Here is a 19,428-nt window from a genome sequence, read left to right on the forward strand (position 1 = left end):
CTGACTTAAAACGCACGGTTGGTACGGCTGTCAAACATGTGCAGTCTGGCGGGTTTTCTTAAAATCTTGTTGAGCGAGCATGAAACGCTACACCTGCTGTGTGCACGAACTGGCTAAACAAAACTTTTTCTGGTTTACTCTACCTAGTGCATTTTATACATGTTTACAGCCGTAAGTTTTTGTATATATAGCATTCAACTAAGCCATTTATCACGTTACGCTATATCAAGTGGCAATTTTTTTTGAGTATGTAAAAGGAAGTGAAATTGTAGTAAGACTGGAAATTTTAAGTATTATAGCTAAACAATATGAATAAAAAGTTTTTGCTATGGCTAGCTATAACCATAATAAAACTCTTCGGTCGAGTCTAGCAGTGTTTGTTGTTGCAAGACCATAACTTGAGATGCAAGTTTGTTCAACGATTTTTTTTAAACCTCACCCCCCCCCCCTTTATCTTAAAGCTTACCTCTATTGTATTTGCAAAGTAACATAGCGTACAAGTGGAGCAGAGAAGCAGCATCTCCCGCATCTCCCTCTTACAAAACATAAACTTTAAAATTAATACTTTCTAACAAAATTAAAAGACACAAGGGTGCCTGTAAGCCGCATATGCCGTAAAAAAAGTATAGGCGTTTTCACGCGAGTTCTGCATTTTGAAAAAATTCAAGTATTCGCCCGAAAAAACTGCACAGGCCCGAACAATGCGCCTTATTCCAACTATTGTCCGCATGGTATGTTACAAGAAATTGCATTTCGGGAATGCTCTGGGCGAGTTTGGGAAAGTGCGGGCGATTTTGTAAGACAACCGCCAATTTAATTTGAAAAGTCGCTCAAACTTGTCCTGGCGTTTGCGGCTTATCGGCACCCTCTTTAAAAGGCTTAGATGTAAATATTGAATATCATCATAATCAACTTGTTTTGTTTGTGCGAATCTCTTATTGGTTTTATGTTTCATTGCAGTATATCATGTCACCATCTTCATTTTTATTTTTACATACACATACCAATTGTAGTCTTCTGTTTTTGTGAGAAATTCTAATGGGGAAAGTCCACATCGTAATAAAATATTGCATAGAATTAACCCTTTAAAACTTTGTTTGAATGGGTGGAATTTTTTTAGTAATCCCTTAACTGCTTTTACGGTAGGCTAGCCATTTGTGCATGGAAATGCAGGCTTGATGTGGTGTGTGTAAATCGCCATTTATTTCTGAACTTCTAAAACAATCTAAACGTGTATTGAGGTACATTGTTGGGTGGCAGTATTGGGAAGGACATTTGCATGTGCCTCGTGCCAATAATATTCATTTTTTTTTTTTTTTTTTAAGTGGTTACCTGTTGCTTAATTGCTTTGGGTTTCAGAATAATAACACAAATTGATAGAAACAATGTATTTCTGTTGGAATGAGTTGATACAACACATTCAGTATGCGTAGACTATTTATGGAAATTTTTGGGGAATGGGTAGGAATGAAGGTGCCTCCTTCGGGCTTCGTCATACGCACAAATATATAATGCATAACCTGAGCGTCAGGATATGCGTTATAGGCGCTTTCATGCCCTGAGCGTCATGTGCATGAGACAGATGAGATGCACTGAGCGTCAGATGCATCGACATGTCCTGAGCGTCAGGCACATGCTAATTACTGGTGTTTTTATTCATACCCTGAGCGTCAGGTGTATGAGAGATGCCCTGAGCGTCAGGGGCTTCATCATGCCCTGAGCGTCAGGCGCATGTTTTTTATTCACATGATGACTACACTAGAGATGCCCTGAGCGCCAGGTGCATCGACATGTCCTGAGCGTCAGGCACATGCTAATTACTTGTGTTCTTATTCTACAATGACTTTTATCAACACATTACTTGCCTAAATGGCTGACGAAGGAGGCCCAACACACCCACCAATTAAATTAGAGGCTCCCTACAGACTTGTTGTTTCTACCTAAAACCCTGACATAACACGAGCCAAAAGAAATGTCAGTTAAGGCAGAAGCAATTTGTCTGGTTATGTTGTGCTGTGTGCTCACATAACAGTTGTGATGTGGTTGTCTTTAGTTGCATTGGAGACATTCATATTTCGATTTCGACTCGAGTCCATTGCACCACGATGATTGAATTGGTATTTCATCCACCATTCGTAGGCATGTTAATGACATAAAATAAAAAAAGAAATAGGTGAAGAAAATCAATCTATAAAAGGGTGGGAGTGTGGGTAACTGTAAGCTGAAGGTACATCTGAAGAACTTGTGCAGTGTGGGATGTTGGGTTCTTATATGCAGCCATTAATAATCAAGACCTGGGTAGGGTCCAGTTCCTTCACAGGCAAGTGAGACTGATAACCCTGGCAATCTTTTAGATTAGGTGTATAGGTAGAAACCACCCCCACTGTGTCAGGCTCTACATGACATGTTCAATGACTAAGGTAAACCTAATGTATATTAACCACAATACTAAAGAACTGTAATTCTGTCACCACAATTAACATGAGCAAAACTTGCAGTTTAGCTCCATTTAAAGGTAGCGAAGAAAAAGAAGAATATTACTGTATCATCCAAGTTTATAATTTAATTTTTTTCAATATTTTAACCGCAATTAATAATCAAGTCCTGGGCACTAAGTGTTAAAATACATTGTCAATAACACTTAAAAGAATGCCTGCTCTGTTACCAGCAGAGCTTTAATGTATAAAGGTATAAATAAATAAAAATAACATCAAAGGCAAAAATAAAAATGATGTCTAGGATTGTGTTACAGAAAGCATAGCAATTGTGATTATGTTATTGGCAGAAGTGACAGCACTTTTGCATATAACAGAATAGGGAGTATTGCAAGGAATACACAATGTAATTGTCAGATGGTGATATGAAACACAATATGAGCAGAAGACACGCGTTTTCGAAGAGGGTCAGTGAGAGGAAACAAGTCATTTAGTTCAATGCAACTAGACGTCTTTACAACCTTTATTCTTGGTAGACTTATTCACTGAATGAAAATATATATCCCCTAAGAAAAATCAATTATAATCACGTCATTGGGATCGAAAATAACGTCATATTTTTCTAAACTTTTCTTATTTAGTAGCCCTTTCAGCTATATCTCCTTAGCAACACATTAATTACCACCTGGTAACAAACATATATATACATGTAATAAATAATTATAATACAACACCTTACAACAATTATACATGCACAGTGACATATCCAGAGTTTTTTTGGGACTACTGTTTTCTTGCTGACTACTTTTGCTCAGGTTAGTACAGGCCTATCAATAAGGGGAGAGCAATTGCTCTTGCTCATGCAACTGCTTGCCCAATTCTGAGAAATGAGAAACTAGCTGAGCCATTAATTGCTCCCCCAATTCCAAAAAAAGTTTTTGTGACTGAGAAATATCAATTCATCTCATATGAAAATCAATGTTCTTTTTCTTATTATTTACAGTGAAAAAGAACCAAAATATATAAAAAAAAGATAAATAAAATAAATAAAAAAGACTTTGTGATAAAATGTGCATTTATAATCTTATTCTAATTATTCAGATTGCTCGCCCAGTTTAAATTATTGTAACCTTGGGGAGCGATTTATTGCTCGGGTGTTATTATCGTGGAGAAGCACACCATGGTTGGTGCCGAAGTGGAAATTTTGGGTTTTGAGGTCCCTAGATTGCCAGAAAATGGCTTTGCGGCACTCAAAGCAGCAAAATTATGTACAATTATTACTTGCATTTTATTACATAATTTTATATATTTTTCCTTTTTAGTCTTTGTTGCCAATAAATACCTGTTAAAACTTTCTTCACAGAATTACAATATAAATAAGGCCACCTGTTAGTTTCATGTTTTTATAATATGGCGACACAAAGTCTGTTTGTTGTAGATTTATTTGAGAACCTGTTCAAAGTCATATTCCATATTTTTCTTTGCTGTTTTACAGTAGTGATAGTTTATTAAACTCGCAAAGGGAAAAAAGAAAACTTGCACATGTTTCATAACCTGTAAGGGGTTCAGCAAACTTGCAAAGGAAAAGAGGAAATTTAGATGCATTTCGAAAAGCTTTTCAACCATTTACCATGTGTACAAGGCCTCAAAATGGTGGTCAATATAAAGTGTTGTTAAATCTTCTAAATTTGTCAAACTTGTTTCCAGGACTTTTCTCTCTTAATGTTTAACTGGGAAAGAAAGGAGACGTAAACGTCAGGAAAGAAGCCCTAAGAACCAAGCTGCAACATTTTTATTTGACCAATTTCGAACATCGTGCACTAAATTGAAAATAGAAATCACAAATAGAAAATAGACCAATCACATTTTTATTTTACCACACTAACAAAGGCTTAAAACTGCTTTGATAAGGAATAACTATGTTCTCTATAGAGCAATAGACGTGGCTTTTCTCTATAGTTGTTAATAAGTACTTTTGTGTTAGCATCAGTGTGTTTTCTGTCGTTAAAATGAGTCTCAAACATTCGCTATAAAATAATTTACTATAACTACTACGGTTATGATCAAGCGTGCTTGATATTTTAAAGAAGAGAAATTAAATTTGCTTTGCAATGTTTTCTTTTGACTTTTAAAAACTAAGGGCTAGGACACATGATGTTTTACTATAAACGTTAAGAAGTTATTCACTAGTTGTAATTATATTGATAGCCATCCATTCTATATAATGGTAGGTATGTAACTCTAAAATATAAAAAATTAAAAGGAAAGAAGTTCAACTGATGCAACTCAGCTCATTTCTACTTTTTCAACTTCGTTATAGTGTAGATATAGAGTACAGCGTGTTCTTATAAAAAAGAAGGCAATATAATAATAAAACTATTTGAAAGTTGTCAATTTTATAATAGAACAATCATAGAACAATTATCATTCGAATGGTATTCCAGCGGGAATGTTGTAATTCACATTGTTTTTTAAAAACAGATGTTCGTTGAAAAAGTTTTCAATCACGAAACAAATGTTATGTTTTACACATGCTTAAACACTGAAAACATACAAATATCGACCAATAAAATTGTGATTACCAACCTTGTCCCCAGGGCTGTATTGATTTCGACAGGAAACCATTTACTAGCCTACATTCAACGACGTAGCGTGGGTCTATAACATAGGCTGAAGCTATCGTTCACTATTTATTTTGAAAGGGCCGAGTGAGTAAAGATGGTGGTAGGCTTGTGAATTCAAAACATTCCAATGTTACGAATGTGATTGCATGTACGTCAAATCCAAGCAGTTCAATTGTTTTAAAGGATCGCAAATTTGCTGAAGAAAAACATACTACTTAGAGCTTATGTTTACTTAATTTACTAATTTTTTTTTCTTTGCATTTTTTAGTTTTTTGTGATGAGAATTTGGGATCTCATACCAGTACCGGTAGCAAAACCTCTCTAGATACGTTAGTGATGCAAGTCAGCACATTATGAAATTATTTAAAAAATTGCCCGTCTGAAAAATGTAATACCCAAGTATAAATTTTTCATCAAATTATTTTTCCTTTACAAGCCCCAATAAAAGTTAGGAAAAATCACAAAATTATAGCACTTATATACCGAACAAAAGTTTTGCCCTAATGCTAATAAGCCTTTTTGTTCTAATATTATATATATATTTTTTTTCTAGTAAAAGCTAGATTGAAAACTTGATTATTACAGCATGAATGGTAAGTTTTTAGTGTATTTTAAATTTAGATAATAAAGCCTATCAAAAATTATGGAAGAAGGGAGTGTTTCATTTATTGTTTTGTTTTCTTTAAACAAAAGGTGTGATTTTTGACCTTTTTATTGTTCCTAAGTGGAACATTTACCGAAAATTAATTTGAAACACTTATAGTCAGAGAAGCATACACAGCTGCAATATCAGTTTTACTAATTCAGTTTTTGTAACATGGCGCTACTTGTTGACGTGAGCCTGTTTTAAGACCTTTATAAACCTGAATTGAAGTTTTATGTCAGCAGTCACGAGAAAATACATGAAAGCACTATTTTCATTTCATAGCGCAAGAGTGCATTACCCCTTCTCTTTATTAGCAACCCTTTAAGGTATATCAAATTGTATATTTTTGTACTCCTCCCAATTGTAGCCCTCACTCAAACTACAAACAATTAGATCCCCTCCTTTAAACTCTAAATTTTAACTTTAATCTCTACATTCTTTAACTATTAGACCCCCATACAGAGGATTGCATTCATAAAAAATAGCACCTGTTATTATTTGAGCTAGGTTGTTTCCATTTCGTTTTAGGTTTACCAGATTTCTCACAAATGAATTTATTACCAAATTATGAAAGTACTCCTTTACTAAAGGTGAGGTTATTGTTTTACAAATAATACAGGGGTCCCAGTAACAGTATAGACTGTCAAAGCAAATTCAAAGCACTTTTTATGTGTTTACCCAGTTTTCCAAGGGTTATCCAGTTTTTGTAGGAGATTCGTCAAATCTGTGAGAAATTAGTAAGGACCGTTGAACCAAACAGTTATCAAATTTAGGCATTGGCATAAAATTGGCATAAATTTTCATAAAAAATAGCATGAAATTAGAAGTAAAAAAACATAAAATAGCATAAAGTATTTTTGCCCTGGGACTATTATAGCACTGCGAACTTTAGTCTGCAAATGTTTGAGGAACTAAATCATTTCTTACATGCAAAAGTTGTGGTAGACAGTATATATTGTCATTAAATAATATAGATATTATCATGTCATGAACAAGGAAATTTATTCTAGGCTACGTTTTGACAGCTACAGCTGTCATCCACGGGCATCATCCTTTTTGGCTATTTAATAGTTGAGGTGACAATTGAAGGATCGAAATCAACCAATCAGATCACAGCAATTAAAGTAATTAACTTTTTCAAGGACCTAGATGGAAGCAATAGATTAATTAAAAATCTTTCTTTTTCCAAAAGTTCGCTTTATGTTACGTTCCTTTTTCTAAAAGTTCGCTTTTTGTTACGCTTGTCCCAAACCATTTTGCACTTTTTACTAATAATTCGCTTTCGAAAGGGTGGATAACTTTTTCTGGAAGTTTATAGGAAATACTATTGATATGAGTATTTCTGATTGTAATAAAAACTTAAACCTTCAGACATTCCACTGCCTTGATTCTGTGGTTTTTCTATAATACATAAACATGGAATACACCCAAACATTTTGTGTAAGGATCACCTTTATAATTTATCGAAATATCTAACAGTGAACAGAATGAGGACAATTAGTGTATGGTATCATTTGACGTTACTTCACTGTACGCAAATGTACTGATAAAGGACACATATATCATTAGGAAAAACCCTAACTGGTTAATAATGATGAGTATGAGAACGAAACACGTACCCCTATAGACAAACTAATGTCTATATTTTTTCAGTCTTTTTCAGTTTTGAAAATCTAATCCCACTATCACCGTGACAAAATAAGAGGAAATAAAGTTTACTTTAGAGGCCCAAGAAAAGTATAGTGTATTCTTTAACAATGGATATAAAATATGCTGCCTCACATATTGTTTTTTTGTCAGCTAAAGCTTGTATGTTTCATGTCAGTCATGCTTGTATTGTGTGTCAATCCTTGTGCGATTTATAATGGTTATTTTAAGTGGAGGTATTTTTCCAACACATTGTACATAATATAAAATATTCACTTCAGTTTATACAAATTCCTTATAATTTTAAAAATGGTTACAGTATATTGGCTATGATATATTATTAAGAAATAAAGTCTCAGTAAGTTCAAACATCTTACTCTATTATTTGTTTGATAATAAACCACAGACAAACTCGATGCAATGCCCACCGATTATAGGAAGGTTAAAAGTCACCTTAAAATGGTTCAGTTTTTATCTTCTCACCCTAGTTTTCAACAAAAAGAAGTACTTTTGCCAACCAGAAATTGAATGTAGGTCATACTGTAAACCTTTATTGATAACAGTTTCTCTGTCCATCAACAATCGGTAAGACTTGGCCCGGGCGTTTTTACAGTGAGTAAATATAGGGAATATGAAATTCTGAGATTGTAAGGTATAAGAAAATATCAAAATTTTGTTTCTACTGCTTAGTATTGCAATTTGATATGATTTTTAACAATTCAGGTTTGTTCATGTTGGAAAAAAATTCCCAAAATGATATTTTATTTGCGCGCCTGCTTTGTTAAGCAGTCAATGTTGGCAGTAGCAATTTGCAAGTGCCAAAGTTGATTAAAAAGAACAAATATTGCTCTACCAGGTGTTAAATAGAGGAGCTTAGTAGAGGAGGACAGTGATTTTGGTCAAAGTACCTTTGTTATACTTCTTTATGCAGATGCCGTTTTCTGACACATCAGATGTCACTAAAAATCAACCAACTTCGTTGGACTTCTCTGCGACTGGTGTTAGTTTACGACGAAGTATTGAGGAAAATGAAAATGCAAAGTCTCCACTGCGTTTTAGTTTCACCACTTCAGGAAAACATTACACAACATCGCCAACATCCAAGGTAAAATGGTTTTTTAGAGTAATCATTTCTTGTTGATAAGTCAGTTGATAAGGAAAAGCATTTAGAGAAAAATTATAAGTACGCAGATAAATTTTTATGCCATATATTTTGGACAAAATAAAATTCTATATTCACACAATATTAACAGTGGCTTTTTCATGATTTCTTAAATATGTCTTAGTAGCTTTAACTCTTCAACTACTAGTCTGGAACACTGTTTAATTTCCTTGTCTATAGAAATGTTACAAAACAAGCCATCCTCATACTTATTGTTAAATGTTTTTTTTGTTTCAGTTAAGTGATGTTGATGCAAACACAGTTCAACGACAGCGTAAGGAATTACAACTAATGATTAATGAATTAAAAAGTAGAGATAGGTAATGACTTTTAGCTTCAACTTTTGTTGGTTGGTTTTGTATTTTTCATATAAGTTTAGAGTCATCACTTATTTTATTTCACTTAGAGTCATCAGTCACTTATTTTTTGATTAGGGAGTTGAACCAGATGGTACATTCGCATCATAATCAACTGGTATGTTGGGAAGTTGATCGTCAAAGGGTATGCAAAAAATTTCCACTAATTAAGCAACTTAAAAATATCAAATGTTATACAACTGATTACAATATTTAGATCTCTAGCTTGGAGAAATGTCTATCAAAAACAAAGGGTATGAACATTGTTACCAGTGCTTACATTAAAGTTTTTTATATATATATATCTACACTATAATAATGGCTGTCTGTCTGTGAGTCAATTATAATCACATCTATGATCATAGTAATAACCCTGTCTAAGCAATTTTTATTATGCCATGTAAACAGGCAGGAACGGATGCACAAAAACCATTGTAGGAAATATGTAGCAGTGATAATTGATGGAATTTTTCTTTGGCTAACGACTACTATGAACAAATTCAACAGGTCTATCATATCAAGGCAGGAAATGTTGATATGCAATCCTGTAATGATTAAATTAAAACAACAAAAAAATATGGCAAGCATAAGTAAACCTGCAGCAAAGATGATGGATTGAGTGGGACTTGGACCCTTAACATTTCACATGGAGGGCAATTGGTCGTCTGACTCTGCTATAGATCTGATCTCCCTAGCACACTTAGTAGATGAGGCAAGCATAAAACTTCTATCATGAAGTTAATGTCCAGGTTTACTTTCACTTGATGTTTTCTTTTATATGCAACGTATTTCTGGAATATGATGCTATTAGGTTTTGTAAGATGCAATAAAATACGACATACAATTATGATAATTCGATAGTAATAATTACATGTTAAAAATGATTGACAGTTGGAAAGCAGCAAAATTTGTTAAGATTGCTTATAATTAATTTAATGGTTTAACAGCTTCAAGAATAGGTATATTAAGGTCTATAGAAATATCTCTATCTATTTTCAGCAAGAGAATGAATGAAAAAGTAATGTTCAGCTCAGAAAAACCAGACCTTAATTTTTTAAAATTAAGGTCTAGTAAAAAAGGAAATCAGCCATTAGCTATATGTGTTAATTCATCACATAACTTTGGTTTGTTAATGTTATATTTTGATTTCAGTTGAATTGCGGAAAAGAAATGACAGGTGCAGGTTGCTCAAGGAGAAGTAAGATCTTTAAGAGATTTTTGTTTTTGTTTTTACAAATTTATTACGTGTATTAAAAGGGTTACACAAATTTAGTTATTCTAAATGTTCTATATATACAAGTAATAAATAAAACGTCAGATTCAATAAAAACAGTGAGTGTGAAATATAATAGCTAAAAAACAAACACATAAATAGCTGAAGAATATCACAATAAGAAAACTGAGTAGATATATTGAACGAATAAGGTTATAAGATATGCTATTGCGGCCTAAAAAGTCGAAATCACACAGAAATTTGCTACAAATTGGAAAAGTTACTTCAATCAACACCACTAACAACGTTATCAAGAACTTAAAATATTTAGATTATCCATTTACATATTCATTTGCTACAACTAAAATTACAACTAATATAGGAAATGTAGTTAATGTTTATTGTTTATATAGTCCTGTGTCATTCTCAACCCTTCCAAGTTTTTTAAGCTTTAAGTTATAAATTTTTAAACTGCTTTAATATTTATGTTGAGTTAAAACACATCGGATATGATTCTTAATTTTTCCTATAAAAATTTAGACTTCAACTGTTTCAAAATGGCGTACAATCAAAGAGTAAGGAACTTGAAGCAACACAGGTTAGTGTAGCATCTAGATATGATGACAAAAAGCTAGGCACAACTGCAGTGTTTTGGGGCATTTTTTAAAATATAACTTGCTAAAACTCTGCGGCCAAGAGAAAAGTTGTTACTTCTATATATACGTAGGTATAATAATCAGCATTTAGAATGCACTAGTCGCACTTTTCAACATCCTGGGACTGCCAAAAATAATTCATTTCATGTTCCACACAATGTCGAAATATGGCAAAAAGAAGTCATGGCTGATTTCAGCAACATTTAGCACAGCTTGTGTTTTAATTTTACAAATTACCTAAGAAGTTCTAATTGTGTGAATCTAGTAATAGAAACTCAATTCAAAATTTGCAGATATGTGTCAACATTTTTTCTCAGTGATGTAAAATAACATGATGTTTACATGCAAGAATCATATTGTTTAGTTGCACTTACAACATGTATCTGAAAAAGCAAATATATCATCAACCCATGTTGAAGAACTGAAGGTATGTGTTGATTGTTTTGTGTTATTAAAAGTGATGTTAGCATTTAAGATATATTTTTGTTCACCTGTTGTATGCTGTTTGTTTAGACAAAGAATAACACCCTACAATCCTCAATTAAAGAATTATCTACCAGAATTGGTTCCTTACAATCCAAAGAACAAGAAGTAAACGTGTTGCTCAGGTTAAAGGTAAAGAGATATTATCTAATAATCTGTTGATTTAAATTGTTTACATTTTTTTATTTATTACCTTTATTACCTAAATTTGCTCTACCACTTTGTTCAAACATTCATTAATTTTATGATTTAGTGAATACTTTTGTATTTTTACTTCATAAGTTCTCTGTTGCACTGTGTAGATAATTTATTATAGTATTAATTATATGTCTAAAGCATACGAAACTGGTTCATGTTACAATAAAGTACTTCTGTACCAAATACATGATTGATCATATTTAATTTTTAGGACAACGATATAAGAGATGCTAATCACAGAATAGAAGAATTAACTGAAAAACTTCAAGTGACATCAACATCCCTATCTGTAAGCATTATATAGATCAGCTACCATATCTCTGAGTACAACAGTGATTTTAAAACTCTCTTTCCGTGGATAGCATTTTCCAGAATTTCACCTTTTGACCTTAAAACCTCCTTCCTCCCTAGTGGGTTGGATTTGAGTATGTTATTCTAGTATGTGTTGTCCCTAAAAATAAGGATTTGCTACAACGATGAATCTAGCAGCATAATAATAGAACTGTAGCTAAAATAATATAGGCCTGTGTTGATGTGGCATGTTCGTAAATTTAGCTACAGATATAAAGATTGTGCATTGCCGAGGGATTGTTCGGAAGTACAGACCATCTCTGCGATTATGTACAACATTTTTCTAAAAGAAAAATTTTTCTTAATTTTTTATTTGAACCCTAGTCCTAATCATTAGGGATTAACCTTTTTTTCCCTGTGTATGTTTCCATATTTTTTATTCATTGTTTGTTTGCTGATAGCATTAATGCAAAAATAGATCTAGGTATGCTGCTTGAAACGACTTATTCATTGTTGAGTCAAGAATTTAAAAAATGTGTATTGTTAAAAACATTATGCTTTTACAATGAATAAAAAAATGTCAGCAGACACAATAACTTTTTTTTGTATACAACATACGATTTGTCACAGTTATATGTGGCAATGTGAAATATTTGGGTACTTTTTAAATATTTCATCTGACTTTTTCTGTGACATTTACATATTTTTAAATTTTTGTCTCCTAGGAGTACAAAAAGTTGGATAGTGATATGAAAACCAAACTTGAAAAAATACAAAATGAAAACCAAACATTAAAAAAAGAACTTAGCCATCTTAAAAGTGAGTCCTTTATTATGCCCATACTGACGTGTAAGATATGTAGATTAAGAAAGTGATTAGTTTTCATTAAATTATTTTAGGTCCTGCGGATATGCATTTTTCTCCCGAAAGATGCAGGGACGAAATATCCTCTGTAAGTATTTATCATCTTACAGTAAACTACATGTCACTATCTTGTCACAATTTTGATTTCAAACAAATACAAAAACTCTGGATAAAAATTGTTATTATTTTCGATAAAAATTGGTCAAAGTTAATCAAAGCATGCCAGTCATTCTGCATTAATGATTTGATTTTGGTATCCAAATTATACGTTTTTAAGTGCTTTAAGAATCCATAGTATTAACACCAGTGTTTTTGGGTTTTTTTTTTTGTTTTTCTTGCTGGTTTGAGTTCCAAGAGATAAAATTAAGTACTTTCTTGTGAAGTATTGCGTATTCCAATATATGAACAACAGCATCTAATTTAATCATTTTTTTTATTCTGCTGCTAATAAAGAGCACTTAGATTAAAAAATAAGGAAAAAAAGTTCTTAAACTAAACTAAACCCAGTTTAACCATATATTTGTATTCCATTAACTGCGTGTTGTGCAGTAAGTAGCGCATAAAGGGCGTGTTTGCGTGTTTAGAGGTAAGACATAAAAAATATTTTAGGAAAAAAGTACCTTTGATTGTAGCAGCATCTTTCTTACCTTATACTGTTTTTACTTTCAGTTAAAACAAGATGTTCTTCTCTATCAAAAAGAATTAATACTTGCAGGTGGGCAATGTTTTCGGTTGAAATCATACTGCTACCTCAAAAGTCAATCCTCAAAACTGCTCAAAAGATTTTTAACGACTTTTTCCTCAAATCTCCTCAATTTTAATTTTACAAAACAAAATACGGTAGAATACATAGAATAATCTTAAAACTCCTTAAAATATTCTCGATTTCCGTGGAAAAAATATGAAAACTGTTCAAATCTCCTAATTGTTTTTACAAAATTACCGCCATTTCAAAAAAGAGTAGAAGTTCTCATCAAAAGTCCTAAAGGGGCTACAAACCAGTTTAAATGCTCACATTCCGTATATCTTGCGCATATATTAAAAACCTGGAAAACGCGTTTTGCGCAATGAACAGACCAGCGCACTTTGCTCGCTGGTTTAATATTTTTTTTGGAAAAGTATATTACAAAGCAATATTTCAGCAAGACTCATTCTGGGTGAAAACATGACCAAGGCTAGAGAAGATAATAAATTACATACATGCCGGAAAAATAGCCAATTCTTTTTTCGCCGCCATCAGCTTGACTTTTGTGTAAGTCACTAAAGTCGAAAACCAACAGCCGTTTTGTAGCCCCTCTAAATCTCCTCAAATTTGTCTTTATAAGATTATTAGCAACCCGCTGCAATGATATATAACCTCAAGTATATTTTCGAACATGCTAAAACTTCCCCAAATGTCTTTTTTATTTAGGAGAAAGAGAAAAACGAAAAGACAGTTTATTAGAATTGTCACGCTCAAAACAAGAAAGGATGGAAGCAGAATTAAACCAACTCCGACAGGTAGCTTTTTGATCTCAACTGAAAGAAGAAAGCATTTTTTAATTTTTTAATAGATAATTTAAAGATAGATTTATAGATTTTAGGACTTTGTTTTGTACAAACTATTTTATTAATTTACTCTGTCAGTTTCTTGTGGACTTATTTTGACAAAACTTCTAGCGTTTACTTAAAAGTATGTGTTACACCATAGCCCCTATATTCAATTAAAAGCACTATTTTAAATACGACTAATATAAAGCAAGGCGTATTTTATATAGTTTGCCAAGCTGGTTTAAACTGAATAAACACTTTGTTGAAGTGTTGTCCCTAAAAACTCAGGTTTGCTACAGAGATGAATCTAGCAGCATAATTAAAGATACAATTGTAGCTACAATAATGTGGGCATGTCTTTATGTGGCATGTTCGTAAATTTAGCTACAGATATAAAGATTGTGCATTGCCGAGGGATTGTTCGGAAGTACAGACCATCTCTGCGATTATGTACAACATTTTTCTAAAATAATCATTTTTTTCTTTTTTTTTTCTTTCAAATACGACTAATAAAAAGGAAGGCGTATTTTATAAGCTTTGCCAAGCTGGTCTAAACTGGATATACACTTTGCGTTCAACATGGTTCTTATTTTTTATACAGTTCGAAGCTACCCATACTGAATTGAGCTAGTTGTTTCACATATCTTAATTTATATGTTGTGTTGTGACAAGACGAACCAAAACAATGTGGGAAATTTTTATGGAGTTTTATTTGGCTTGGTACAACCTATGAAATAGCCTCAGTAAGGTCAAAGCAAGTTGAACCTAGAAAAGTTGGGAAATCAATAAATTCTAGTGTCATTTGTTGTGAAATGAGAACGGTTTCTTTTCTCGTGTTATCATTATTGTTAAACTTTGGTGTTACTTTGCTGCTAGCTATTCTCAATTATCCAGTCTGGAGATTTGAAAGTTTTTTTATAGAAAGCCTAAACTAAACAAAGCGCGAGCCCATAGTTCGACATGTGTTATCATTTATTTTTAAAGCATATGATCATTGTATATATAGATGTTGTCAGTAGGTGCTAAAGTTTTAACTATTCAAAATCACTAGTATGACAGGGTGCAACATGACGGTTGTTTAAATAGAATATTCAAATTTTTTTTGAACGATGTAATGTCTTTTGTCTCTATCAGAACAACCACCAACTTAACATAACTTTTTTTTTAATTGTTTTGGATTTTTCAAGGGGAGGTGTTATAACATGATTTAGTTTATATCTCAAACTAAATTGATATGATATATAATTCAGCGAGTTATTAATTGTAAGAAAATATTGAGTAATTCTGTGTACTGCCTTGTCAGATTTTCGCGTACTTCTGCAAAGTAATATATGTTTTTATTTATTACATCTTTTAATATATGTTTTTATTTAACACCATAACTTTCTCATTTAGCTATACACAGGACTTCAAAAAGATTATATATCAACAAAACAATTACTGGACAAACAAGATGACGAGTAAGCTTTATTTGTGCAAACATCAGTTGGGCTTTAGTCACCAATCCCTCTCAAAAATAGTTATACTGACGCTTTTAATCATTTAATGTGAAGCCATGTATATCCCTTTAGTCAAAGTTTCTCTTAAGGTATATAATATGTTACCCCTTTTTCTTTGCCCTCATTAGCCTTACTTTTAAAGAGGATGTATCATCATTTACTCAAATGTGTATCACGTACGGCATATAGCTACGTAAGTAACGCAAAACATTAAAAGGCAGAAGAATTGATGATGAACAAAACAAACTTTTTTATAAGTAGTAATAAGGCGGTGGTACATGTATATAAACAAAAGAAAATTTGACTGAGGGTTATTGTTACGTAGAGCTAAACCATTTTTGCAAGATACATTAGTGACCGAAGCCCCTTTGTGTACCACTTTCACAGGGTACTTTCAGGGTTCTCCTAAAATTATATTATCAGAAATAAAAGGGAATAAAGTATATAATATAAATAAAACATAGACTAACGTTGGAAGCAGTCAAATTATTATGTGAGGTAAAGCCTTCAGCTTTGAAAACGTATGACATTCAGGTAAATAACCTGATCGATCAAATCAAATGAGAATGACAAGCTAGGTAATTCAAATTGAGAAAATGGTTGAAGCGTCACAACAGAAAAAATTACTTTAGTCATGAAACAAATAAATAAAGAAAAAAATTGTAACAGCTCAAACTCATATGTACGAGTTGAACCAAATGTGTATTGACAAAATAGAAGTGGTCAAAGCAATTATTCAGCCATATATTGTTTAAATCTGAAAACAAGTGAACAGCCTGTTTCATCTTTATTGTCAATGTGTGAATGTGCGTCATAAATAAACGATACCGTATTTATGATATGCAAGTCGTTCATAAGAATTACGTATAATCAGTTCGAAAATACATCGAATAGCTTGTTTCTTGTTACTTGATTTGAATTAAATCTTTGATGTAAATATGACGTGACATTAAGTTTGTGTTTGCACGTTCGTTTTATGTAGGGTAAGTGTGGTATCTGACTTGGATGAAAGAGAATTTTATATGGGAAATTCGTTGAATAAATTAGACATTCTGCAATCTTCGAACAAGAAACAACATACCGAGGTTTGTATTGTATTTTGTTGAGTTGGTTGGAACACAATTTGCGCGAATATATTACCTTCATCCTCCTTCGATTTTTTACTTCTCTAATGTCATACTTAACTTGTAAGCATATAGTATAGCTAGATGCACACTCACCGGAAGAATTGTGCTAAGTTATTTTACTCACAAGCAACATTTTTGGTCAAAAAGAATTTTGGTGAAACAAGGATTTTCAAATGAAAACAAAATGGAGAATGTCAATTTGTATTTAGCAAAAGAAATTAACTTAACGAAACTTCTCTCGCGGATTAAAATCTCTTAAAGAACTTATCAAGGTGTACATGAAATTATTTTTTCTTAATATTTTTGTACATCTTTTTTGTATATACACAATCTAGTACCAATAACACGAAGATTTTTTTAATATATTTGAACTATTTTGTTCGTTTTCGCTTTAAAAAGATGAAGATTAAAGGTTGTATGTGCAGGACTATAAAACTTGATTTAAAATTCTATTTTTAGAATTTGCAACTTTCAAAAGAAAACAAAGGTATGTTTACGTAAAGATGTGGTATTTTACGGAACAGTTGAGTTTACTTAATAGGTGATTTTACCACGAGCATACAGGAACAACTGAGTATACGATTCCACGACCAATATAACAGTTTTAAAAGATTTTCCTCTTTGGTAGTGTCCAGTTTTTTATGTGCTCGAAAATAATTTGAAATAAAACAAAATTCTGTTTGATATATAGACCTATTCTTATTTGGTCAGCATTTTTTGGCTCCACCTTCCACAGCCTTTGTCATTACCATGACATGACCACCATAGCTATTAAGTCTTCACGTAATATATCCACTTGTACCTGTTTTATATTTTAGCTGATATTAGCTTTCAAAGCTTACTGAGTGATGATATTGGTGCCATGACAACAGGAGAATTGAAATCAAATGATATTTTATCAGGATGGGATGCGAACTCGATGAACAGTGTATCTCCTACTTCTCACTTACATCAACTTCTTGAACAATCAAGGCAAATGGTTCAAAAGCTTGAAAATTCGTCACCGTATTCTTCGAAGCAGACCTCACCAGAACAAACAAATAAGGTAGGAAGATTATGAGCTGTAGTGAAGTTTGGAAATGCATATTTTTGTTTTGAAAAGTGAAATAAGTTTTTGTGAAATATTTTGAAAGAAAAACTTTCAATTCTTTTACATATGTTTTAAGTAGGGTAGCAATAAAATACTAAATTTTCATGCCGTGGTGCTAATTATTTCTTCAGAAAATAAGAAATATTTACAATGTCCATTCTTTTTTTAATACAGAAAATGAGTGAACTTGATTTTTTCAGGTCTCAACAATTATTGCATTTAGGAGTTTCAGAAATACAACCTTCCCGAATTTCATAAATTATAATAATTATGACGTCATCCATTTATAATGGTTCTGTGCTCTTCAAATAAGTTCGCAATTGTGGCACTTAACGAACAGACAAATTTACGAAATTATTATTGTTCTACCTTTTGCTAAGGAACATCGGGATAAGAATCATTTTTAATATCGACCTCTTTAATTGAGTTTGGCATAATTAGGAAATTCTATAAGGTCTATTACCGTATTTTTTTAAATGGGAGCTACAGCTTCTGTATAGTTTCATATACTGTGAGCGCTGTTATAGAAAATACTTCTCATATCTTAGGAACGTATACTCTCACTAATTTGTAAAGTCAATAAGTTTATTTTTAGATAAAGGAGGAGAATTATGGTGTGTCATAAAATAGATGCTCCACTTTCACTTTCCATGTTGACCCAGTCCAGAAAAAATGTCAACTGCGTTGAAACTGAGATTCAATACGCTGTAGTGATGTGGCAAGCTTCAGTAATGCGATCATCCTTTTGTTATGTTTCGAACCAACATTGTGACTAATCTATATGTAATTTTTATGTAGTATGTTTTGTTGTAGGTGTTATTTATTTTGGTGGCTCTGGGTTTGGTAGAAGCGCCTGCTTTCTTCTCTGTGTTTTGTAATAATTTTGTTATAAATCAAGATTTCCAACAAGATGTGAATGACGAAACTTTTTCTTCTCTCTGAATGTAACTTTCGCGTTAAATTTTTGCATAATGTTGTTCAGAAAGCATCAAGGAATGTGAAAATTTTTAATCGTTTTGTAATTAAAATCACGTTTTTTTTTTTGGTTTTTTTTTTATAAGAAAAATTTTTATAAGAAAATGGACCTCAAAAGCATCAAAATCCTAAGAAAATTTTAAGAATTTCCTAACAAAATTGAGGCTCAGATCAGGTAAAAAAACAGCGTGTATACCGAACGCGAGAATTATGTTTTTTAAATCTAAAATTATACTAAAAAACGGCTTTTTATTTTTCTTATTAATTTCCAAATCTGTTTAACACTGAGACTCGTTTTTAATGGAAACCGCAATTGAATGATATCGAATTTCCATTCGACTCTTGAAGAGCCTGGGGGCGAGGTATTATTTATAAAAACTTCAATGACATATTTCGCAAGTCGTTTCATATGTGCATGCATACCGTTGTAACATGCTTAAAATAGACATACCTCTGTGGTGGAGTGTTTGCAAATTAACGGGCGGTGTAATGACGCTCCATCGCAAACGTTGGACAAGATATTAATTTTAAAAGATAATTTAAATCTTATTATTTATGCATATTTTAACAGTCTAGAAATTTATGATTGTAAAAAAGTGTTTTTATTGAATATAATATATTTCACATCCGTC

The 19,428-nt window shown here is 32.2% G+C and overlaps 1 protein-coding gene across 3 annotated transcripts; it reads left to right on the forward strand.

The window, feature by feature from the left end:
- Positions 1–27: 27 nt before the first annotated feature.
- Positions 28–19,424, forward strand: LOC130623325 (coiled-coil domain-containing protein 62-like). 3 transcript variants are annotated; one of them, XM_057438795.1, is made up of 21 exons: positions 28–171; positions 5,613–5,652; positions 6,234–6,295; positions 8,284–8,457; positions 8,752–8,834; positions 8,949–9,015; positions 9,088–9,124; positions 10,023–10,068; positions 10,624–10,681; positions 11,104–11,166; positions 11,253–11,354; positions 11,632–11,709; positions 12,437–12,530; positions 12,611–12,663; positions 13,245–13,290; positions 13,987–14,075; positions 15,501–15,565; positions 16,587–16,689; positions 17,191–17,218; positions 17,550–17,776; positions 18,417–19,424. In XM_057438795.1, the coding sequence occupies exons 2-21, from the start codon at positions 5,646–5,648 to the stop codon at positions 18,444–18,446; spliced, it is 1,512 nt and encodes a 503-aa protein (XP_057294778.1). In that variant the 5' UTR covers positions 28–171; positions 5,613–5,645; the 3' UTR covers positions 18,447–19,424. The 3 variants fall into 3 exon arrangements, with proteins under 3 accessions (XP_057294778.1, XP_057294780.1, XP_057294779.1); XM_057438797.1 differs by lacking the exon at positions 28–171 and adding an exon at positions 4,716–5,207; XM_057438796.1 differs by lacking the exon at positions 28–171 and having other exon boundaries at positions 5,247–5,652.
- Positions 19,425–19,428: the final 4 nt, after the last annotated feature.

Source organism: Hydractinia symbiolongicarpus, chromosome 13, assembly GCF_029227915.1.
Source record: "Hydractinia symbiolongicarpus strain clone_291-10 chromosome 13, HSymV2.1, whole genome shotgun sequence".
In the NCBI taxonomy this organism is placed as follows: domain Eukaryota; kingdom Metazoa; phylum Cnidaria; class Hydrozoa; order Anthoathecata; family Hydractiniidae; genus Hydractinia; species Hydractinia symbiolongicarpus.

What these genes read in the sequence shown, in the direction of transcription:
- LOC130623325 (XM_057438795.1), top strand. An exon ending in AAAGTACTCCTTTACTAAAG is followed by an intron (nt 6,296 to 8,283) that starts GTGAGGTTATTG and finishes TTCTTTATGCAG; the next exon opens with ATGCCGTTTTCTGACACATC. An exon ending in CCCATGTTGAAGAACTGAAG is followed by an intron (nt 11,167 to 11,252) that starts GTATGTGTTGAT and finishes CTGTTTGTTTAG; the next exon opens with ACAAAGAATAACACCCTACA.